General features: G+C 43.6%; 1 protein-coding gene across 1 annotated transcript in view; it reads left to right on the top strand.

The window, feature by feature from the left end:
• The window catches only part of hs2st1 (heparan sulfate 2-O-sulfotransferase 1), a 106,413-nt gene that overhangs the window by 58,490 nt on the left and 21,709 nt on the right, over nt 1-26,214 (top strand). Inside the window, exons 2-3 of the mRNA XM_033029010.1 lie at nt 10,965-11,203; nt 11,973-12,058. Coding sequence (XP_032884901.1) covers nt 10,965-11,203; nt 11,973-12,058 — 325 coding nt within the window. The remainder of the gene's footprint in view (nt 1-10,964; nt 11,204-11,972; nt 12,059-26,214) is intronic.

Below are 26,214 nucleotides of genomic sequence, written 5' to 3'. Positions count from 1 at the left end.
TGGCTCTAGAAGGCAGCTCACTACCACCTGCTTAAGGGCAACCAGCAATGGGCAATTAAACATAGACACGATAATATTGGAGCAACTCAGCGGGTCAGGCAGCATCTCTGGAGAAAATGCATAGATTAAGTTTTGGTTCTGATCCTTTGGACCCGAAGAAGGGTCCAGATCCAAAACATCACCTATCCATTTCCCCCAGAAATGCTGCTGAGTTGCTCCAGCATTTTGTGTCGATCTTTGGTATAAACCAGCTTGTCATTACAATGGGCAATTAAATGTCGCAGATACTGGTCTATACCAATGATGGATACTGGTTTATACCAGGCTGAACCCAGCCAGCGAAGCCCATATCTCTTGAATGAATAAAAGTGACTATTTTGATTAATATTATAGAAAGATTGGTGCAGGAGTAGGCCATTTGGCCCTTCGAGCCAGCACAGCCATTCAATATAACCTGCTGAGTTACTCCTGCACTTAGTGTCTATCTTTGCTATGTTGATATCTGGACTGTACAGCAGCATATAGATAAGTTGAGTGAGTGGGAGAAAACTTGGCCAATGGAGTTTAGTGCACTTCCGTCAGGGTTTTGTCTAAAATAGAGATTTAATATGAGACCAGTACAGAGGGATCTAGGTGTTTTCTGCATGAATCACAAAGTTGGCAAACGGCTGCCGTAAGTGACTGGGAAAGTAAATGGCATATTTATTGCAAGGGAGGTAGTGTTTAGAAATAGGCAAGTTTAAACCAGCATCTACGGTTTCCTCCTACACAAGTATTCTTACAATTGTACAGGTACCAGTGAGGCCACACTTGGAGTATTGTGCAATATTGTTCCCCTTCTTTGTGGCTGTCTTTGAAGACAGTCCAAAAGACATTTACAAAGCTAATTGCCCTACCGGATAGAGCAGTTGGATCTGTATTCTTTAGTTTAGAAATGTGAGGGGTGCGTTTATTGAAACACTTAGGAAGCCAAGGATGTACGACTGGATAAATGTTGAAATATTTCCATTGGGGTTAACCTCAAACAATTGGATACAGATAAAAGATTAGCGGCGATCATTTAAAAGAGGTGCACCATAACCTCTTCACTCAGTGTGGTGAATCTATGAAATTATCCCCACCAAAGTTCTAGAGGCTGGTATACTTGGGGAGTAGAAACATAGGAAAATAGGTGCAGGTGTAGGCCATTCTGCCCTTCGAACCAGCACTGCCATTCAATATGATGATGGCTGATTATCTAAAATCAGTACCCCGTTCCTGCTTTTTCCCCCATATCCCTTGATTCCTTTAACCCTAAGAGCTAAATCTAACTCTCTTGAACACATCCAGTGAATTGGCCTCCACTGTCTTCTGTGGCAGAGAATTCCACAGATTCACAAGTCTCTGGGTGAACTTTTTTTCCCTCATTTCCGTGACCCCTGGTTCTGGATTCCCCCAACATCGGGAACATTTTTCCTGCATCTAGCCTGCCCTTTAAGAATTTTATGTTTCTATAAGATCACCTCTCATCCGTCGAAATTCCAGTGAATTATCCAGTTCACAACAAAATTTGGAGATCTACATGACTGTGAATTGCATTTTTTTCTGGCCTGAGAAATGTTTCTAATTTTAAGCCTGCTATATTTGCATTGACAGGATTCAAATTCGTGGTGTCAGCTATTTGGGATTTAGAACATAAGTAATTGGAACTACCGTATTTCCCGGCAATGAAGACGCTATTTTTTAAACCCTAAAATGAGGCCTGAAAATTTACCTGCGCCTTGGAGGACGAAGGTTAGCTTGTTAGCCAAGAAAGATAGACTTGGGCCAAATCACTTTTAAAACATGGGGGGGGGGGGGACACAATGAGGTCTAACACAGGGGTTGACAACCTACGGCCCGGATCCGGCTCGTAACCTGAACTCATCCGGCCCGCAGTCGTATATTTTTTTTTTCAATTAGTTATAGCGACCTGGGAACTGCAGCCAGTCCCGGGGCATACAGGCGACTTGGAAACTGCAGCCAAACCTGGGGCAAGCGAGCTGACCTGGGCGCAACAGCCAGACCTGGGGCAAGCGAGCCGACCTGGGAACTGCAGCCATTCGCGGGGCACGCAGCCGACCTGGGAACTGCAGCCATTCGCGGGGCACGCAGCCGACCTGGGTGGCTGTGAGCTGCCGCCTGGACCAGACCGGCCGCCACCTCAGCAACCAAACCTTTCATCCTGTCCTGCCAGCCTTTTTTTCAAAATCTAGCAACTCAAAATGGGGGTGCGTCTTCGACGCAGTTGCATCTTCATTGCAGAGAAATACGGTAAATAAAAATTCTCGTTGCTGTCTTGAAAGCTCAGCTTAGAGAAGCATCATATTCCCTTTCCTTAACCTCACCAGCATTCCAAATTAGAATGATCCATGGTCTTGCATTGCTCAGTTAATAATCCACATATCACAAATAGCAATATGAAGTGTAAGCTGGGTTAGTAATTATGTTGATCTTTAGTTTTAGTTAAAAATGAGGTTTTGTGGATACTCATTTGAAGTACTTTTATGCCAAGGCTCTGAAACTCTAATTGTAACTAATTACTCAAATCCCTGGGCATCATCTTTAGTCTGTAAAATAGCAGACTTTGCCGTTTAAAATGGTGCATCGCATGATATTAATCATGTGTGAATTAATTAAAAATGTGGATTTACTTGCTGGCCGAAATACAGTATAAATTTTAAATAGATTTACGAATCAAGTGTAAATATGCCATCTTATTTAAAATAGAGCACACCTTAAGAAGAAAATCCAGGACTAGGAACTTCTGGTTCAGAATTTTACACGGTTATCGATATATGTTATCCCAGAGGACATACATGTTTAAGGTGAAGAGCCAAAGATTTAATGGGAATCTAAGAGGTAACTTTTTTTCTACAAAGTGTGATGGGTGTGTGGAACAAACTGTCGGGGGAGGTACTTGAGGCAGGTGCTACGACAACGTTTTAAGAAACATTTAGACAAGTACATGGATAGGATCAATTTAGAGGGATGTATGGGCCAAACGCAGGCAGGTGAGACTCGTGTAGATGGGGCATGTTGGTCAGCATGGGCAATTTGGCCCGAAGGGCCTGTTTCCATGCTTTATGACTATACGACTACTCTTACTTAGTTATTTCCTAGTTTAAGGTTATTTTGCATTAACAAAAAAGAACATTTGAATTTAAAAATGAATGCAGAAAATACCTAGCAGGTCAGGAAAATTCCACACCGACACAAAGTCAGCATCCCTCTGTTGGCAAATTTCAACCTACCTCTCCATGCAATGACAGTTCTAATGCAAGGTGAATGACCTGTAATGTCTTCACAAGTGGCGTGCGATATTCTGATTGTCCTACATTCTCCTTCTTTCTAGCATCTGCTGGATCCTCCTTCACAGCTGCAGCTTTGTCTCCTCTTCCCCCCCCCCCCCCATTCTCTGCTGAAACTCTTTACCTCTTCCTCCTGACAGATTAGATTAGTTTCCATTCAGAAGCCTTCACCCCAACTGTCAACTGACATTACTTCCTCTAGAGCTTGTTGCATTTTAAATCTTTGCCATCTCTAAACTTCCATACTAATGAGAAAAAGTCATAATTCTAAAAAATTAACTTTTCTTTCTCTCTTCAAAGGTGTTGACTAATAAGCTAATTAGTTCCAGAATACCAGTTTTTATTTTAATATTGCAAATCATTTAGAAGTGGTATAGAAAATCAAATGAAAGCTTGATCATAACCCCTCAATTACAAGCATTGGGATATTTCCAGATGTATACTGATAAAAATCGATCACACCATCTTTCTTACTTGCCTGATCTACAGAAGCCGAAAAATAATTTTGGTCATTTGAATTATGACAGACGTTATCAAAAGTGGTTGCTCCTTCTACCTCTTGCATGAAAGTGATTCAGAGCACATTGTTCTCAGCAGAAGAGTCAAATACCAGATTGCATGGTGTTAAGTCACTGGTGTAAGAATGAGAAAGGAGATGGAAGAAGATGCGGGGTGGGGAAATCTGCAGGGAGGAAGCGTCTTGAAAAGGGAGTGGAGACTTAGATCATCTATTTTCTAAAAAATGCTTGAATGTGTTCTTGAACTGTAACATGCAGCCTTAAACCCAAGGAATGAAAGGTGTGCGTGGGTTGAATAGCTCTCGAATGACTGGTACAGGCAAGCTAGAACGAGCAAGGTCGGGTGTCATAAATGTTTTACGATTCTTTTTATCCTTCAATGTTATGATCCACCCATTTGAGGCCAATTGCCAAGATTCTAACTCTTGTTAAACTCTCTGCCACAGAAGGCAGTGGAGGCCAATTCACTGGTTGAGTTCAAGAGAGCCATGTAGTTCTCAGGGCTAATGGAATCAAGGGATAAGGGGGAATAGGGTACTGATTATGGATGATCAGCCATGATCATATTGAATGGTGGTGCTGGCTCGATGGGTCAAATGGCCTACTCTTGCACCGATTTTCTATGTTTCTAAACCTCTTCATTTCTTGCTTGAGACTTTTTATGAGATGCGTGCAATATTACAAACAATCCCTTTATTGCAGCTATTTGGTTAATGGAAATTTACTCTAATTAAATTCACAAATCACTATACAAAAAAATAAGATACAGAATAAAATTCGCTATAACGGGATTCACATGGGAAATAAATATGAAAATATGAAAGAAACAGCAAATTGTTTGTTTTTAGTTATATTGTAGGAGCAGTATGATTTGGCTATAGCTTCACTGTTTTGATTGGGTTTGCAGTCACAGCCAAGCCCTTCCATTTCTCCATCCTCTCCAGCCTGAGTCCAGGAGCAGATCTCTGAGTATAGCATTACCATACTCTTGATCGGCCAGAATTTTCTCTTGACACCTTGTATTGTGAGGAGCCATAGTTGTCATGGCCAGTTCTTTAAAGTAATCCCTCAACTTTTACTCCACTTCTGAGTCACCGCTCCTTAACTCAATACCCCTTGCACTCCTTCCGAACCGCCTTTCTCCCATCTGCCTTGATTCCTGAGCCTCATCCCTTTCCCTGATGGGTCTACTTCCTGGACCCTTTCCCAATCCATGAACATTGTCCTTCTCCCTTTGGCTGAGGTTGGTACCCACTGTTAAATAACGGTGGAGAGTCACTTCATCATTGGCAATTAAATTGGCCAAATATGAAAGAAAAATGTCCCGCAGAAATACATCTCCACTTATAATATGGTTATTCGACGGGAAAAGAAGGTTTACGTTACAGAAAATCACGGTGTGGCTGATTTGCTAGCAATGCAATCCCTCCGTAATGCTGGTATAGCCTGTATAGTCGGAAGGAACTGCAGATGTTGGTTTAAATCATGCCTATGCTAGGAGTACAGGTGCATGGTTCCTTGAAGGTCGAGTCGCAGGTAGATAAGGTGGTCATAAAGCCTTTTGGCATTTTTGGCCTTCCCATCAGTCAGTGTATTGAGTATAGAAGTTGGGAGGTCATGTTGCAGTTGTATAAGACGTTGGTGAGGCCGCATTTAGAATATGGTGCTCAGTTCTGGGCACCATGTTATAGGAAAGATATTGTCAAGCATGAAAGTGTTCAGAAAAGATTTACGAGGATATTGCCAGGACTAGAGTGTGTGAGCTATAGGGAGAGGTTGAGTAGGCTGGGTCTCTATTCCACGGAGCGCGGGAGGATGAGGGGGACACTTATAGAGAATCATGAGAGGAATAGATCGGGTAGATGCACAGAGTCTCTTGCCCAGAGTAGGGGTATCGAGGACCAGAGGACATAGGTTCAAGGTGAAGGGGAAAAGATTTAATAGGAATCCTAGGGGTAACGTTTCACACGAAGGCTGTATGGAACAAGCTGCCAGAGGAGGTAGCTGAGGCTGGGACTATCCCATTGTTTAAGAGACAGTTAGACAGATGCGTGGATAGGACAGGTTTGGAGGGATATGGACCAAGCGCAGGCAAGTGGGACTAGTGAAGCTGGGACAATAGACAATAGATCATCCCCAATCAGTACCCCATTCCTACCTTCTCCCCATATCCCCTGACGACGCTATTTTTAAGAGCCCTATCTAGCTCTCCCTTGAAAGGATCCAGAGAACCTGCCTCCACCGCCCTCTGAGGCAGAGAATTCCACAGACTCACCACTCTCTGTGAGAAAAAGTGTTTCCTCGTCTCCGTTCTCTGGACTTTGTTGGCTGGTGTGGGCAAGTTGGGCCGAAGGGCCTGTTTCCACACTGTATCACTATGACTCCAAACGGGCACAAAATGCCGGAGTAACTGCGGGATAGGCGGCATCTCTGAATAGAAGGACTGTTTGACTTTTTGTTTTTCAGACTGATGTCTGAAGATGTGTCTCGACACATCACCCATTACTTCTATCCTGAGCTGCTGCCAGTCCCACTGAGTTACTGCAGCATTTTGTGCCTGTATAGGCATGATTTAAATGCAAATTGTTAAAATAATTTCCAACTTTTGTTTAATTTATCGTTATTTCAAGAGTGTTTAATTGTGTTATGTAACAAAACAGAAAAGTGAAATTATTTCTTGCAGCAGCAATACAGGTCTGTAAACGCAGTACTCAATTGACAACATAATAAACTAAAAGACTTCAAAAAACAGTATTAGTGCAAAACTAAACAAAAGCCTGAAGTCCCTAGTGCAACTATGACCGTTTGTATTGCGAAGTTTAGTTGGTGTTTGTAGTGTTCAATATCGTGATGAATGTTGGGAAGAAATTGTTGCTGTTCCTGGAGTCCACGATTTTCAGACTTCTGTACCACCTTCCTGATGCCAGGATTGAAATGAGAGAGTAGCCAGAGTGATGATGGCCCTTGATGATGCTGGCTGCCATTTTAAGGCAGCGTCTCCTGTAGAGCGCTTCGGTGCTGGGAAGGTCAGTGCCTGGCAGTGCCCACCACATTTTGTAATCTCCTTTATTCCTGGGCGTTTGCGTTGCCGAACCAGGCTGCGATGCAACCAGTCAAAATGCTTGGTAGACAAAAGTGCTGGAGAAACTCAGCGGGTGCAGCAGCATCTATGGAGCGAAGGAAAAAAAAAAATCAAAATGCTTTCTACTCAACAGTAGGTCATATTAAGCTCAAGGAAATAATCAGCTTAATTCACTGAATTTGACAATTTTGGAACCCACTCTGATTGTGTCATTACTTCAAAAACTAGAGATGATTGGATATTTATTATCAACAGTACATGTGAAGCAGGGGTTGAGAGAACCTGCAGCTCCACAGGCGGTGCTGTTACAAACCCTCTGAAAATCCATGCAAAGGTGCAAAATCGTGCCACGTATCAACTAGTTGCTTGCTAAACAGGTTGTGGCTGTTGCAATCAGGAGTGTGTGAATTTTCAAATGTGGCAAGTTATGAATTTTTGCGGAGAACCCTCTTGGGGCCTGACAATTTAATTCAGCTCAAACATTGCTCAGAGCTTTATTGGAATTTGTGATTCAAACAAAAACACATTATTTGACTAATTAACCTTCATAAGTGACAACAATGACTTAAGTGCCTGCATCAAAAAAAAAACAATTAAAGGCCAAATGCTTTTTAAAAAATGAGACCGCTTAAAAGCTTCTCCAAGTTTATGGATATCAGTGTTCAGGCAAATGAAGGGTGCTATAGCAAATTGGTTTGATGAGCTCAAGTAAAGAGAACCAGGCAATAGTATCTGTAGAAGAACCGCAGTTGCAGTGTAGTTTAGAGATAGAACGCGGAAACAGGCCCTTCGGCCCACCGAGTCCACACCGATCAGCGATCCCTGCACATTGACACTACCCTACACACACTAGTTTAGTTTATTGTCACATGTGTCAAGCGCCAGCCTGTTTGTCATTTCGCCCTTTTTGTTATTTTTAGTCTGTTTAAAAGTGTTTTTGGAGGTTTCTTAGTCTTTTTATCTGTGGTGGGGGGGTGGGAAATGGGGGGGAGCCGTTTCTCAGTCACTTCCTGGTCGAGGATGCGTCTATTCTTCGAGTCGCTTCTTCGCTCCCCCCTCGCGGCCTACCATCTGGATTGGCGCGGCCTTTCCTTCCGGAGACTGACCAGAGCTTCAGCAGCGGCGCAGCACTGAATTACCATCGCGGAGCGGGCGATGCCTTTCCAGGGATTGCCGTGTTGAAGCTCAGGAGTGTTGGGCCTGCTGTTTAACAGCTTGGAGCTGTGGTCCGTGGAGCTTCTAGACTTTACCATCGCTGACTTTAACATCGCGGAGTCCTGGATTCCTCTGCTGAGGGACGCCAATGTTGGAGCTCCGTCCAGTTCGGCCTGTGGACTGTGGGAGCCGCGGTCTCTGGTATGAAGCGGCCGATTCAAACTCCAAGCCACTGAGTGTGTTCTTTGTTCAGATGCCGGAGCTCCAATCATCCCGGCGAGAGGGCCTGAACATCAGGTCGCCGTAGCGGCGACTGCAGAGGGCTCAAAGGCCCCGACCACAGGTGAACAATGAGGAAGATGACTGAACTTTATTGCCTTCCCTCACAGTGGGAAACCTTGATTCCGCTGTGTGGGGATGTTGATGTTAAATTCTATCGTGTTCTTTTTATTCCTATGGCTATATGGTAACTCAAATCTCACTGTATCAATTGGAGCATGTGACAATAAATGTAACTTGACCTTGAAAATACAGTGAAAAGCTTTTTGTTGCATGCTAATCAGTCAGCAGAAAAACAATACATGATTACAATCATAGGTACATGATAAGGGAATAACGTTTAGTGCAAGGTAAAACCAGCAAAGTTGGGTCAAGGATAGTCCGAGGGACATCTAAGAGGTAGATAGAAGTTCAACACTTCTACCAAGCCAATTAACCTACAAACCCGTACATCATTGGAGTGTGGGAGGAAACCAAAGATCTCTGAGAAAACCCACACGGTCACGAGGAGAACGTACAAACGCCGTACGGGCAGCTCCCATAGTCGGGATCGAACCCGGGTCTCTGGAGCTGCAAGCGCTGTAAGGCAGCAACTCTACCTCTGCGCCACCGTGCTGCCACTGGTTTATTTTTTATAAAAGATACAATGTGCTGGAGTAACTCAATGGGTCAGGAAGCATCTCTGGAGAACATGGATAGGTGTTTTGAGTTGGAACCCTTATGTTAAATACAAATTATTAAAATATATTCCAATTGCATGTGTAACCAGACTGGGACACCAGGTAGTAGTGTCTGCTATGTTTGATTTCACAGTCGGCCGAGAACCAAGCTGGGCAGTTTGATTGAAATTTTATCCTTACTTAATATTTTGCAGACATTTGTACAGTCAAACCAGAATTTCAATTTTTCTGTAGAGATTTCTGAACCGTGTATTACCCAGTCTACATGGTATTCAGTCCTTATTGGTATAAATTTCAAATTTTCAACAACCACACAATCGTTCAACCATTTGATCTTTGTTGGATGTTTTGTGCTACATTTGCACTGTTTCCAGTCTATTTTCTCGTTTCATCAATGCATTTTCCAATTCATTTCTCATATACTTGGCTAGATTTTCCTCCAAATTTCTCAAGTTTTAATCTGCTGAGAGGAAACCAATTTATGATGGTCTTAGTCGAGGAAGGACTGTGAAGGGTTGTTAATTGCACAGTTCATCACCCTTCACAATCCTGCATCCACCACCATTTTGTGACCTTCAGTCCCTCAATCTTCAACCTCACTTAGACATTTCCTTTGTTCTTTTCATCCCTACTCTGTCATCATACTTTGTCTTGGCTGTTCACTCGCACAGCATTGCTGCTTAAATCCTCAATTATAGTTGCGGTTCTCCACTTCCCAAGATCTGTCTTTACTCAAGGATGTGATGTTCCTCTCATTCCTGGCATACACCCTCTAGCTCAGAGCTAGACCCCTTTCAAGGGCAGCACAGTGGCGCAGCGGTAGAGTTGCTGCCTCACAGTGCCAGAGACACGGGTTCGATCCTGATTATGGGTGCTGTCTCCCTGTGACCATGTGGGCTTACTCTGGGTGCTCGGGTTTCTCCCCACATTCCAAAGACGTGCAGGTTTATAGGTTAATTGGCCTCTGTAAATTGTCCCTAGTGTGGAGGATAGAATTAGTGTACGGGCGATTGTAGGTGCGTACAAACTCCTTGGGCTGAGGGGCCTATTTCCATGCTGTATCTAAACTACTCCTTTGCATCTTAGAGCAAGTCTTTTTTTCGCGTTTTAACGAAAGTTCATCAATGTGACTTGTTAATTATTTTTCACTGAGAGGCTGTCATAGGTGCTGAGTATTTCCAGCACTTCAGGTTTTCAACACCTGAAATTGGTCTCAATTATACAGTGCAGGTAGCACAGCTGATGGCTCATAGTGCCAGAGATCTGGGTTCGATCCTGACCTTGAGTGCTGTCTGTGTGGAGTTTGCACGATCTCCTGCATGGGTTTCTTCTGGGTGCTCTGGTTTCCTCCCACATCCGAAAGACGTGTGTTTTTTTTTTGTTTAATCGTCTTCGGTAAATTGCGCCTGGAGTGTAGCAAGTGGATGAGAAAGTGGGATAAAGTAGAACTAACATGAACGGGTGATTGATGGTCGATGTGGACTGAAGGGCCTGTTTTCCTGCTGTATCTCTCTAAATCTCTGCACAATGAGGTTACAATTTGAACATTGTAATCACATAATTAAAAATACCAAATCGGAACAACTGCTGACAATATCTTAAGATAAAACCATTTTGAATAAACATAAGGTACACAAAAAAGCTGGAGAAACTCAGCGGGTGCAGCAGCATCTATGGAGCGAAGGAAATAGGCAACGTTTCGGGCCGAAACCACTGGGCAAAATGCCTACCTTGAATAAACATAAGTTGAGTGTGGATTGCAATGGAGAAATTCACAATCCATTAAGGGATTAAAAATCAATCCGTTGCTTCTAAAGTAATAATTGAAAATGTTTTTCCACTCTTACTATTGTGTATTTTTGTACCAAGCTCTTTCGATGTGTTGCGAGTCAGCCTTCAAAGCTTGTATTTTCTTTTACAGAGAGGGCAATTGCAAGGCATGAAGTCAGAGAGATTGAACAGCGCCACACCATGGATAATCCGAAGCACGACCAAGGAGGAGATGAGATGGACGACATCATCATCCTTTACAATCGTGTACCTAAAACCGCCAGCACCTCCTTCACAAACATTGCATATGACCTGTGTGCAATAAACAAGTACCACGTCCTGCATATCAACACAACCAAAAATAATCCTGTGATGTCTTTACAAGATCAAGTGAGTCACTAATTTTCCTTGCAGGTGTGCATTGCATTACAGCCTTAGCTTATTAGTTTTTGTATAGAATGTGTGGAGTAAAACCTGCGAACAAGCATCCCATACATGAAGCATTTTAGAGTAAATATTCCAATCTTTCCTAAAATATAGTCTTTAATGATCTTGTATGACCAATTATAGTCTTTAATGATCTCTAATGACCAATTATAAACAGAATCTCTCAATTGTTTACCATCTGGGAAATGATACATTGTGAAGTGCACATGAAGTGTACTATATTACAGTTCCACAGATTATGTGGAATTGAAGATCAGTCGATACAAAACTCAACATTTAATTCAATGTTTACTTTTAGTTATATTTAAAAATTGGGCCTGGACATTGTTACTTGCATTTGTGTTTCCATTTATCAGTGTTGATGCTTGTCTCTGTTGTACTTGACTATTATTTAGGCTAAATAATGTAATGAATGAAAGCAACTCATCTAGACTTTAAAGATATGTACTTATCACTGTCAAAAAAAGAGACCAGCAGTAAATTGATGCAGCCAAGTATATCTTACCCTTGTTTCACATTCTGAACTAAGATTGAGCTGAACAGATGGGATTTTAAATTATCACATGTTTTTATTTCAATATGTTGGTGATGATTTTTAATTCATGAGTGTCTTCATCAATCCATAGGAAAAAAAATTGGCTGTTTGGAAAATCACTCGTTGCAAAAATACTTTATGAATAACTTAATTGATGAGTGTTATTTCTTTTTCCAGGCAAGATTTGTTAAAAATGTTACAACATGGAAAGAAATGAAGCCAGGATTTTATCATGGACACGTGGCGTTTCTGGACTTTACAAAGTGAGTGGGTCAATTCACAAGTCTCTTTCTATTGCCAGAGCTATTCATTATCTGTAGGCACCACTGTTTTGTCATCCTTTGCCTAAACAATTGCAATGCAAAATATGAAGCAAATTAATAGTTGGAATATAGTTGTGTTTTTGCCGCACCACACAGCAGAAACTATACGTTTTGTGATGGCACAGTGGCGCAGCTTCTCCATGAGTCATCACCTTGTCGTGGTGGAGAAGCTTGTGTGGACCTGAGGTCCTGACAGCGATGCGGTCTGGAGCTATGCTCCTGGTAGGGCCACCCATGGCGGTAAGGTCGAGGGGGAGGTCTCTGACAAAGAGCAATCCAACCAAGGCCTCAACGGTGGAACAGGCGGAGGACGATGGCTGACCTTAGTGGAGCGTCACAACGGCTGGGAAGGCGGATGAAGGCTGCAGCAGAAAAGGGTCTCCGGTCGCCTTGGACTCCACGCCACTGGATCCTGACCCAGATCTGTCAAGGACCGTGGGGTGGCTGTCTGTGCACCAGTCTCCCCACGTTAAATAAAGTCACGCACAGGAGTCCTCCATATAGGGAATAGCACCCTGGAGACACCCATGGTCAACCATAACCAAAGGGGGCCTAAGAAGAAGTAGCGCAGCTCATAGAGCCGCTATCTTAAAGCACCAGAGACCCGGGTTCAATCAGGACTTCAGGCACTGTCTGTGTGGAGTATGTATGCTCTCCCTGTGACCACATAGGTTTCCTCTGAGTGCCCCGGTTTCTACCCACATCCCCAAAGACGTGTGGATTTGTAGATTAATTGGTCTCTGCATATTGCCCCAAGTGTGTCGGGAGTGGATGAGAAAGTGGGTAAAAATAGAACATGTGTGAATGGGTGATCATTGGTAGATATGGACTCGGTGGGTCTGAAGAAGGGTCTCGACCTGAAACGTCACCCATTCCTTCTCTCCAGATATGCTGCCTGTCCATAAATTAACTGCCTGCCTGAGTTACTCCAGCATTTTGTGTCTACCTTCGATTTAAACCAGCATCAGCAGTTCGTTTCTACACAGTGGGTTTCCTACACGCCGGGTACCTCTTCGTTCTCGGCGGCCCCCATCCCGGGCCCCTCTTTGTTCATGGTAGCCCCCCACCCTGGGTCTCTCTGTTCTCAGCAGCCCCCCACTCCCTCTTCTGTATTTCAGAAGTTTAGATATAGGTGATTTAGTGCTTATTTCAAGTCTAACACAACATCCTGCCTCAATGACTACAGACCGATTGCCCTTACATCCGTGGCCATGAAGTAATTTGAGCGCACCATTCTCGCTCACCTCAAAACCAGCACTTCCTCCAACATGGACCCATATCAATTCGCATATAGAGCCAACAGGTCAGTAGAAGACACAGTCAACCTGGCCATCCATCACACTCTGCAACACCTGGAAACCACCAACACTTACGCCCGCATCCTGTTCATGGACTTCAGTTCTGCATTCAACTCCATCAACCCGGTCAAACTCTTCCATTAATTAACGGACATGATCATTGACCCCTGCATCTGTCACTGGATCCATAGCTTCCTTTGGAACAGACAACAAAGGGTGAAGATACACAACACCACATCTCACCCTCTGCACCTCAGTACAGGAGCCCCTCAGGGCTGCGTCTTTGTACAAATACGCAGATGACACAACCATCATAGGTCTCATCTCTAACAACAACGAAACAGAATACTGCACTCAAACACACAAAGCAGTCACTTGGTGCACAGACAATAACCTCCTACTCAACACATCAAAAACCCATGAACTTATCATCGACCTCAGACGTAAGGCACAACCCAAGACCCCCCTACTCATCTCCGGCGAACCCATATCCACCACTGACTCATTCAAATTTCTTGGCACTCACATAAGCAATAACCTCAAATGGAAAACCAATTCAGATCACATTTATAAAATAGCCAACCAAAGACTCTTCTTTCTCCGCCAGCTCAAGAAGTTCAGAGTGAGGAAACAACTCCTAATCCGATTTTACACAGCCATCATCCAAAGCATGCTCACTTCATCAATAACAGTTTGGTACAGCAGTTTAGACATTCACTCCCGTAATAAACTACAGCGCATTGTCAACAAAGCATCCAAAATCATCAGCACTCCCCTCCCATCAATAGAATCACTCAATCTCAAACGGTCCATGTCAAGGGTGAAGAAAATCATTTCTGATCCCTCCCACCCAGCTCACCACATCTTCCACCTGCTGCCCTTAGGGAGGCGCTACAGCTCACTGCCCGCCAAAACATCACGATTCAAAAACAGTTTCTATCCATATGCAATTCGAACTCTGAACACTCTATGATAATATCACAAAGCCACCCCGTGCATGTACTGTATACTGTATGTTGTCTGTGTTTTGTGTTATGTTATGTTCTGCTTACTGTGTTCTTCTGTACCACAAACTGTATGTCTGCATGACTGGAATCAGCTTATTGTGTAACATCCTGTACTGAATATGAATTCCACCAGCTTTACTGTGTGGTCATTAAATAATCTTGAATCTTGAATTTACTAATATATTCTACCAATATTTTAGCTTAATGAAATATATTCAAAACATTTCTAAGTTATATATTGATCTTAAAAATAGGTCAAACATTGCAATTTCATTTTGTTTACATGTGTGTAATAAAGTATTTTGAATAATGTTCCTGTTTATAATATTCGTGTTAGATGGTTTTAATGATACTTTCATCTCTCTGAACTTTTTAATTTCATAGAAACATAGAAAAATAGGTGCAGGAGTAGGCCATTCGGCCCTTTGTGCCTGCACCGCCATTCAATATGATCATGGCTGATCATCCAACTCCGTATCCTGTACCTGCCTTCTCTCCATACCCCCTGATCCCTTTAGCCACAAGGGCCGCATCTAACTCCCTCTTAAATATAGCCAATGAACTGGCCTCAACAACCTTCTGTGGCAGAGAGTTCCAGAGATTCACCACTCTCTGTGTGAAAAATGTTTTTCTCATCTCGGTCCCAAAGGATTTCCCCTTTATCCTTAAACTGTGACCCCTTGTCCTAGACTTCCCCAGCATCGGGAACAATCTTCCTGCATCGAGCCTGTCCAACCCCTTAAGAATTTTGTAAGTTTCTATAAGATCCCCCCTCAATCTTCTAAATTCTAGCGAGTACAATCCGAGTCTATCCAGTCTTTCTTCATATGAAAGACCTGACATCCCAGGAATTTCGTATACGTCAGCGCCCTAAAGCGTACAGCTTATTTCTGTCATCGCGTATTACCAGCATTTTCTATTTTCCTACTTTTTACGAGACTTTTTAGTACTTTTGTGAGCAGGGTCAAAACTTAGTTGTCCGCATGCGAATTTAATAGAACATATAACCAAACCCCGCTGTTAGTTGAATCAGCTTTTGCTCAGTATCTCTTCTGCAGGTCACAGGCCCAGGTCAACAAAATTACCTTCGATTCTAATTCTGCCAGCGATTCTCCAGCAATCGTTAATCTTCCTGCCCTATATTGGAATGTCATATAGGAAGGATGCCATTAAACTGGAAAGGGAGCAAAAAAAGGCTTTGGGATGTTACTTGCCTGGAGGGTTTGAATTATAAGGAGAGGCTGTATAGGATGGGTCGTGCCCCAGAGTATTGGAGGCTGAAGGCTGACTGTATGGAGGCTCATAAAGTCACGAGGGGCACAGATAAGAAAATTAGCCACTGTCCTTTCCCCAAGGTAGGGGAATCTAAAACTAGAGGGCGTAGATTTAAGGTGAGAGAGGAAAGATTTAAAAGGGTCTTGAGGGGTAACTTTTTCAGATGATGGTGCGAACATGGAATGATCCACCAGAGGAAGTGGTGGAGACGGGTACAATCGGAACATTTAAAAGACACACGGGCGGGTACGTGGAAAGGTTTGGAGGGAGGTGCCTAGGCGCAGGAAAGTAGCATTAGCGCAGTTAAGCAACTTGGTTGGCGTGGACATGTTGGGCTGAAGAGCCTGTTCCTGTACTGTATGATTCTGGCTGTGGGAAATTATACACAATACTCTCTTTATTCACACATTATACTGTTGAAACACCATCTGAAGAATGTATGTTAATGAGAGCGTACATTCTTCAGATGGTGTTGCAACAGTATAATGTGTGAATAAAGAGTATTGTGCATGATTATAATCTTTTATCGTGCATGATTATAATGTTTTATTTTTAATTGTCTACTGTATATCGTGTTACTTACGAGCAAAGTACCAAGGCAAATTCCTTGTATGTATACATACTTGGCTAATAAAATTTATTTAATTCAACAGCTTCAGATTTCCTTAAAAACGACCACTTTGCCAAAGCTTATCTGCCCTTTTACGGTCTCTGAGCTTGATGTATGTTTTCTGATTATCTTTCTCTTAAAGTATCTTCAATAGTTTTTTTTTTTTCGTTGCTTCCTGCTAAATGTTATCTATTGTTGTGCACGCTATACAGTTATGCAAGGTAAATGCAGGGATAGGCAATCGGACCACTCGCACCTGCTTATTTAATCAAATCATAGCAGATCTTTCATCTCAACACTACTTTCCTGTGCTAATCCCATCAAAGGAATCTTTGATTCCTTTAATATCCAAAAAGATATTGATCTGTCTCGTATGAAATGCACTCTTGGATGGAGAGCTCTGAAGTTTCACTGCTCTTTCGGGGGAAATAATCTCTTGTCCGAGTCCTGAATAGCAAGCGTCTTGTGTCGAAACTGTCCTCTGGTACAAGATACCCTAACAAAGTGAAATATCATCTCTGCATCAGCCTGTCTGACGCTAGAAGAATGAGGCTTATTTTTTCCACAGAGATCCTTCAATTCTCCCATACTCTCCACAATTCCAGGAACCAGTCTGTTGCCTTCGCTCAAGGCCTCGAACAATATTGTGGATAGTCTCGGCAAACTGAACAGGTTAAGTTTAACTAAACAAATTGTCAGGCCGGGACGCTTCCGTCTGCAGAACTGTCCCGACCCAATACGTCCTTTACCTCCCATGATGCTGCCTGACGTGCTGAGTTCCACCAGCATTGCTTTTTGCTTTTTGTTTATTTAGTTTAGAAATACAGCGTGGAAGCGGGCCCTTTGGCATGCCAAGTCAATGCCAACCATCAATCCCCAGTTCACACTCGTGAATTCCCACTTTCTTATCCACTCCCTATACACTAGAGGCAATTTTTCCAGAAGCCAATTAACCTACAAACCCATAAGTCTTTGAAATATGGATGGGAACCAGAGAACCCCGAGGAAACGGCTATGGGCGAGTTCTACACTTTTCATGTCCCATTATCACTCTGGTAACTCTGATTACATCCTTTGGCACTACCACAAATGCAGAAGCTTAGAACTGGGCACCTTCAGGACGCTGTGGTTCTGAGCACATTCAGAATTGTTTCGCCACAATCGGCAATCTTGTAGTATGCCATTTTTTCATCAAGGCAGGTGGCCAATTTGAACGTAGCAAACCATGCAAGAGTAGTACCAGGATGACTGGATTGAAAATATAAAGAAGAGCTTGATGAATATAAAGAAGAAGCTTGGGGAGAAGGCAGGCACGGGTTATTGATTGGGAACGATCAGCCATGATCGCAATGAATGGCGGTGCTGGCTTAAAGGGCCAAATGGCCTCCTCCTGCACCTATTTTCTATGTTTCTAAGATTGCATGGTGAACAGTGAAGAAACCTATTCCACAATCAAGATCTGTGCCCTGTCAAATGTGGTTACGAATGAAAGTTGGATAATGGATAGACTCCACATACAAAGGAGCCGCATAGTGTTTTTTTTTTAAATTAATTGGGTCGATCATTGTTATTTAAGTGCAGGTGCTACAGAGAAATCTGTCATCTTATCTAATATTAATTGCAAATGAGTAAAGTATAGAGAACGCTAAGTGTTCTTGTGTATGAATCACAGTTGGCAAGTGCAGCATGTAATTAGGAAGGCAAATGGCATATCAGCCTGTATTGCAAGAAGCATTGGAGTTTAGAATTAGGAAGCAACGTTTGGAAGGCTGCACCTGGAGTACAAAGATTTCGTCCCCCTCAGAAAGGATCGAGTAGCTTTGGAGTCCGTTTAAACGATTCACTGGGAGTTTTGACGCATGTGACTGGTTACAACTGTATTCTTTGGAGTTTAAAAAGATGAGTTTGATCATATTGAAGCATAAGATCCTTCACAGGACACGGTAGATATTGAGAAGTTTTCACTTAATGGCAGCACCTTGAGAAAGGGGACGTAATTATAAAATTGAGGCGGTCATTTGAAACTGAGGTGCGCAAAAATTATTTCAGAGGGTGACGAGTCTCTGGCATTCTCCACCCTGGAGCATTGTGGAGACTGGATTTTTGGAGGGTTTTTAAAGTGGAGGTAGATTTTTTTTGGAAGATTGTAGAATTCGGGGTTATACAAAACTGGGGCAGAAGAGTTGAGAAAGGTCAGCCATGGTGAAACAGGCTTGGAGCATTAGGTGGATTACTATTTTTTGTGTGGCCCTGTGTTATGTTATTGTCAGAAGCTGGAAGTTGTCCATGGATTTATAAATTCAGAAATAGTGTACCCTAAAGGCGAGTCTGCGCTGCTTACCAATCCAAATAAATTCAACCTGAAATATTAAAGAACCATTGAAATCAGTGTCTAATTGTCAGGAAATGCACAAAACCACCATAAAGTTCCTGCTAAAAACTACTGCTAAGTTCCTCCAGCATTTGTGTTTTGCTCAATAATAACCTATTCTGTCACTGTGTAAGGTACACAAATGCTGGAGAAACTCAGCGGGTGCAGCAGCATCTATGGAGCGAAGGAAATAGGTAACGTTTCGGGCCGAAACCCTTCTTCAGACTGATAGGGGGTGGCGGGGAGAAGGAAGGAAAAAGGAGGAGTGTCACTGTGTGACCTGTTTGTGTCATATGCTACTGCACCAGGAGATGGCAGTGTTGGTCCACGTGGGTGACTATACATTGAATGCAAAAATAACAGCTCAATAACATACAAAGTGCTGGAATAACTCAGCGTGTCAGGTAGCATCTTTGGAGAACATGAATAGGTGATGAGCTGGCCCGAAATGTCTGAAGAAGAGTCCTAACCCAAAACTTCTTTGATTAGTACAGGTGTCCAAGGTTATGGGGAGAAGCCAGGAGAATGGGATTAGGGGGGAGAGATAGATCAGCCACGATTGAATGGGGGAGCAGACTTGATGGGCCGAATGGCCTAATTCTACTCCTATTCTTTATGACTTATGAAACATCACCTTTCCATGTTCTCTAGGGATGCTGCCTGACCCGCTGAGTTACTCCAACACTTTGTCCTTCCTTGGTAAACCAGCATCTGCAGTTCCTATTTCTGCTCCAGCCCCTACTGTCTTTTTTTTGTATAAACCAGCATCTGCAGTTCCTTGTGTCTCAATAAGGTAACATGATCAGTGACGTAATTTTGCACAGCTGTAAACATGTTGTACTTTCCAGAATAACCCAGGTCTGATACATGTTTACAAATTATCAATTTTACTTCAACCAGAGTTTTTGGTGGTGCTTAATTTCCTTTAAGATGGAAATACATCCTGTTTGCTCGGCTTTGAGCTGCAGGCTCTATTGATCCTATCTGAATAATGTGTTAAACTGCCTCCCACAGTATGTACATAATGTACTGACATCTGCAGCATTAATCTATTTTTATTATTTCTCATCTGATGCTCCAAATGGTCTTGTGAATTATACTCTTTTTTTTGCTATCTTTTCTGCTCTTCAGTCATCACTGCAGTCTCATACACGAGCCATCCCATGATGGTACTGCCCGTGCCAATTTACCAGCATAGTAATTGTAATTAATTTATTAGCCAAGTATGTAAACATACAAGGAATATGGTTTGCCAACAGTCATACAAAAAAGCAACATAATCACATAAAAATTAACCATTGACTTAAACAGCCAACTCAGCGGCATGTGAGAATCCCTAGGGCACACAGCATAAGCAGAGACCCGCAGACATCAGTTCAATGTCCGGGCCCCACACACGCACGCTCCTTCACCGTGATGTGACCAGAGTTGTACCGACCACTGTCACTCTCTCTGCAGTCCCTGTCCGCCCGAACAGTCAGAAAGCCGTCCACACTCGCACTAGACTCCGGGATGTCCTCATGGCGCCATGTCCCTGCAAACACCGGAACCACTGCACTCGCGGCATTCCCTCCGAATCATCATCATAATAATCATAGTCATACTTTATTAGCCAAGTATGATTTACAACATACGAGTCATATGCAGTGATCTAATTTTCCATCACTGTGTTGACCAGGCCGATGAGGTTTTCAACAGCCTTCAGCATTGACTGACATTGGTTTGTTATTATGTACCGAGGTACAATGATAAAGATATTGTTTTGTGTGCTGCCCAGGCAAACAAATCATACCCGTGTACGTTGGGTAGTTCAAAAGAGAAAATAAACAGAGTGCAGATGGATCCCAACACAAAATGGCACCTATCCTAGTTTAGTTTAGAGATACAGCGCAGAAACAGGCCCTTAGGCCTACCGAGTCTGCATCGATCAGTGATCCCGCACATTTAACACAAGCCTACACACGCTAGGCCAAGGATTCCCAACTTGGGGTAAATTTACCCTCAGGGGGGTAATACGAGTGTAATATAAGTGTAAATTACCCCTGGGATAGATTTGTTGATTCTGGATTTGTACATATTTTTTCTCATTGTCTGACTGTTTGGTTCTGGTATACTGGTATCTGTTCATCATTAGCTGTTCATAGATAAGTGAAATAACATTGTTATGTGCTATTAACGTTGCCAGGGATAAACGGGACAACAAAGGTTGGGAACCCCTGCACTGGAGACAATTTACACTTATGCCAAGTATGCAAACCCAAGCCAATTAACCTACAAACCCAAACCTATTTGGAGTGTGGGGGGGAAGCTGAAGATCTCGGAGAAAACCCATGTGGTCACATGGAGAACTTACAAACTCCGTACAGGCAGCACCCGTAGTCAGAATCAAACCCGAGTCACTGGCGCTGTAAGGCAGAAACTCTACTGCTGCGCCTCCATGCTGCCCTTTTCTCCAGGGATTCTGCCTGACCCGCTGAATTACTCAGCATTGTCTTTTGTGTAAATCAGCACCTGCAAATCCTTGTCTCCACAGAATATAGTTTATTGAAATTGCTGAATACAAACCTCTGTGACAGAAAGAGGTGAAGTAAGATTGACTTCCCCTGAGAAGGCCGAATGTACTTTGACTCCCCTTGAACTGAAGTTGGAAAGAATCAGGCCTATAAGAAACTGGAAGCCAGAAATCTAAAAAAAAGTACTTTGATGGAGGAATTGGTTAACCATATAATAACCATATAACAATTACAGCACGGAAACAGGCCATCTCGACCCTTCTAGTCCGTGCCGAACACATAATCTCCCCTAGTTAAGCCCAGCAATCTTTAATGGTGTCACTGATCTATCCCTTTGGGGTATGGTTGTCTATTGATTATTGCATAGGCATCAGGTCCATCCAGTTTCACAATCACTGAGAATGGGGCTCTGTAATTTGTGGTCCATAATAATACCATTTAGCGTGGTGGAATTTTGACCATGCCAGAATGGCAACATTTGACTATATCAGTATAGTTTGTGGTTTTCTGTATGCAATCCCACTGTTCTTATTCAATGTGGTGACAATCATGGATTTTGGGGCTGATGGTGAAAAATAAATTATGGCTGCTGTGATATTGCTAATTGATCGGGGTTGAGATAATGTGGTAAAGTTGCTGATGTTCCGCCAGAGCCCTGGTTTGATCTTTACTCCGGGTGCTGACTGTATGGAGTTTGTACGTTCTCCCTGCGATCGCGTGCGTTTCCACCCACACTCCAAAGACGTACAGTTCTGTAGGTTAATTGGCTTCTGTGAATTGTAAATTGTCCCTGGCATGTAAGATATTGCTAGTACCAGTATGGGATGATTGCTGGATGGCGCAAACTCGGTGGGCCGAAAGGCCTGTTTCCACACTTAAAGTCCAAAGTAAAGTCCAGTTTGGTGGTGGTTGTCCAAATTGATGTTGAACTGCTGGGGATGATGGTGGAGGCAGAAATGATAGTGGCACTGAAGGCATTTGGATAGGCACACGGTTAGGCAGGGAATGGAGGGATATGGGTTATGTGCAGGTAGATAAGAATTGGTCTTGTCATCATGTTCAGCACAGATGGTGTGGGCAGAAGGGCCTGTTCATGTGCTGTACTGTTCTGGGTTTTATGGTAATATCATGACATTAGTTTGAGAAAGAACCTGTTCTAACTACAGCCAATCCCATGTACAATGATTTGGTAATTAGAGGTTTCATTAGGAAAATGAATATATCTTTACTTAAAGTATAGCATTTCTTTTACTGCTATATTCTGGTACACCTGTATGCTGCAGACTGCAGGGTGCTGAAATATTCAAGAGAAATAGTCCTTAGGCATTCATTCCTTCAAGACTTTTAAAACTATGTTCCAAGTAGAATATCCTTCATGTGCACTTTATTGCCACAGGTATTAATCACAGAAATCTGAAAGTAATTTTCAGTATCAGATGTTCTATGAGCAGATGCTTAAGTGTTTGGGGAGGCGGGTCATTATTATCAACATTCATGAAGGAATGAAGTTTGACAGGGGCCTGGAGCAAACCCTTTGTACTCCTATTTCCTGAAATGTGCTGATGTTAAATTTTCATAGGTATTTTATTTGCAAGGTGAGACCGTCTGCTTATCAAGGATGTTACTGTTTCAAAGCAAATGCTTTCCCCTCACTCTTGAAAGTGATCTATACTTAAAGACATTGAGCTTCTGAGATTGGAACGGGGGGGGGGGGGGGGGGGGGGGGGGGGACTGTTAGACCTATTGTTAGACATTATGGAAGAGTATCCACACGGTCGTTTTGCTCTGAATTATTCTAAGAGAAATCTTGCCTGGCTCGGAATTCTTTGAAGAAGTTCCATGTGGCACGGCTAAACAGGAGCCAGTGAATATACACATACATCACCGATTTTCAGGCACCCTTGGCTCCAGAGCCATGCCGGATTATCCAATTTGCCGGACCAACAGGGGTCATGTAATAATAATTCAACATTACACCTCTGACCCAATAATGAGACCATCTCGTGTGTCTAACACATGGACAGCAAGAAACTGGAAGAATTAACAAAGAAGTAAACAATTATTAAGTCTTTCAGGACAGAGGCACATGTCCCAAAAGAGTGGCGCCACACGCAATGCCCTCGTGATTTTGTCCAGATTAAAGGAGGTGCCAGACCATCAGTTGCCGGAAAATCGGTGGTGTGCCTCGACCTGAATTTCATGGAGACACAGAGTAATACCGTGGGGAAATAGGAAATGGGGAAACTAGTGTAGCTGGGACATGTTGGCCATCATGTCCCAGCTACACTAGTCCCACCTGCCCGCATTCGGTCCATATCCCTCCAAACCTGTCCTATCCATGTACCCGTCTAACTTTTCTTAAATGTTGCGATAGTCCCTGCCTCGACTGCCACCTCCTGGCAGCTTGTTCCATGCACCCGCAATCTTTTGCGTATAAAAAGTTACCCCTCAGATTCCTATTAAATCATTTCCCCTTCACCCTAAACCGATGTCCTCATATCCTCGATTCATCTACTCTGGGCAAGAGACTCTGCATCTACCCGATCTATTCCTCATGATTTTATACACCTGAATAAGATCGCCCTCTTCCTCCTGCGCTCCAAGGGATAGTGTCCCAGCCAACTCAACCTCTCCCTATAGCTCAGACCCTCTAGCCCTGACAACATCCTCGTAAATCTTCTCTGTACCCGCTCCAGCTTGACACCATCTTTCTGGCTTGACAACATTTTTCTGGAACAATTGTCTGGAACAATTTCCAGAAGGAATTTAGTAAAGTGCTGCATCTAGCTTTATTGGTACAAACAATAAAAAAATCATGGCAGTGGAGAAAACACTGGGGTAGATAGATGATTGATAAGCAAGCAAGAATGTGAGAGTGGCACAAGTGGGTCTCTTACTGGTTTGCCAGGTGTAATATGTTATGTGCCCCAGCGATCAATGCCGTAACTTTTTAGTTTGTATAGATTATTTCGAGGATAGTGCCAAAGGTAAGTCTGCTAAATTTGTTCATTGTGCTGAGATAGGAAAATAGATTGTGAAGAGGACAATAGACGGCTGCAATGGAACATGGTTGGGTTAATTGAGTAGGCAAGGTGTAATTGTCTATTCTACGGGAGAAAATAGATGAATTATCCAAATGATAAAATCTTTTGGAGTTCTGAGATGAAGGGGGATATGGGTGCTCGGATGCACAATTGACAAGAAGCTAATATAGAAATGCACAAGTAGTTCGGGAAACAACAATGTTATTGTTTGCTGCTAGGAGAATGGAATGAAAAGTAAGTAGGTTATTATTGAATTACATCGAACCTTAATGAGATCATATCTGAAGTATTGTGTTGTATTGTTCTCCTTATTCAAAGAAGAATGTAAATGCATTAGAAACTGTTCAGAGAAATATAACTGGGCTAATATCTCGAATGGGCAGGTTGGCTTGTGACAAAGGGTTGACCAGGCAAGGCTAGTATTCGTTTGAGTTTAGAAGAGTGAGAAGTTTCTGAATTGAAATATTCTGTGGGACCTTGGGTGAATATAATGAGATGTTTGCTCTGATTGGAGAACCTAAAACTAAGGGTTTGTTGTTTTTTTTTTAAAAAGATCCTCACCTTTATAAGATAAAGTTTTTTTTTTTCTCTCTTGACTGGTGAGTCTTTCGAACACAATTAGTCCTCCCAAAAGGCATCTCCTCTCATTTTACAGGATTGGGTTTGTTTTGGCTGGTGCTCAGCCCATTTTTACCAAAGATCTTAGAGCAGAGCAAGATAGGCCACTCCTGCGAAATACAATGGGCTGACGTGTAGTACGCTACGGAGGGGATCCTGGGCATTTTCCCCCGCCCATTTTAGTAACCGGAGCCTACCCGACCCGACCCGAATCGCAGTGTAATCAATGTTGCGGGGGAACAGTTTGTGTGTGTGATATAGGGTTAGATTCATAATTCTGTCAGTTCATACTTCTTGTCAAGAATAAAATTTGACTCTGGTAATTGTCTTTTTTTTAATGTTTTTTAAATCATTTCTTTTTAAATGGCTCACAAGCAGTGTTTGAGTTGATTTTGTAGTAACCGGAACCTACCCGACTCAACCCGACTCGCAGGGTAATTGACATTGCGGGGGAACAGCTTTTGTGTGTGATATAGGGTTAGATTCATAATTCTGTTAGTTCATAATTCTGTTAATTCTTGTTAAAGAATAAAATGTTTATAAACACACATACATGAATGTGATATAAATGTATATAATCATATAACACACACAATTATATTTCTTCTGATCCAATGGTAAACTTTATTTCAGACTAGACAAGGGACATTAAATAAGAAACATTGTAAACCTCCCCACAACTTCACACACACTAGGCCTTATCCCCCCCCCCCCCCCCGCACCCCCTCGCCCCCCCCCCCCCCCCCCCCCCCCCCCCCCCACACTACAATGTCTCCCCCCCCCCCTCCTATGCCCCTTGCCCCTTGCCCCGGGCCGCTCACTTCCTCTCCCCGGGCCGCACACTCCCTCTTCCCGCTGCCACGATCCGCGCACCCCCTCTCCCCGGGCCCCACACTCCCTCTCCCCGGGCCCCACACTTCCTCTCCCCGGACCGCTCACTCCCTCTCCCCGCTGCCCCGGGCCGCGCACTCCCTCTCCCCAGGCCCCACACTCCCTCTCCCCGCTGCCCCGTGCCCCACACTCCCTCTCCCCGCTGCCCCGGACCCCGCACTCCCTCTCCCCGGGCCCGGGCCCCACACTCCTCTCCCGCTGCCCCGGACCCCACACTCCCGCTGCCCCGGGCCCCGCACTCCCTCTACCCGGGCCCCACACTCCCTCTCCCCGCTGCCCCGGGCCCCGCACTCCCTCTCCCCGCTGCCCCGGGCCCCACACTCCCTCTCCCCTCTCCCCGCTGCCCCGGACCCCACACTCCCTCTCCCCGCTGCCCCGGACCCCACACTCCCTCTCCCCGCTGCCCCGGGCCCCACACTCCCTCTCCCCGCTGCCCCGGACCCCACACTCCCTCTCCCCGCTGCCCCGG

Source organism: Amblyraja radiata, chromosome 10 (genome assembly GCF_010909765.2).
Source record: "Amblyraja radiata isolate CabotCenter1 chromosome 10, sAmbRad1.1.pri, whole genome shotgun sequence".
NCBI lineage: Eukaryota > Metazoa > Chordata > Chondrichthyes > Rajiformes > Rajidae > Amblyraja > Amblyraja radiata.
This window is presented reverse-complemented; position numbering and strand designations above follow the sequence as displayed.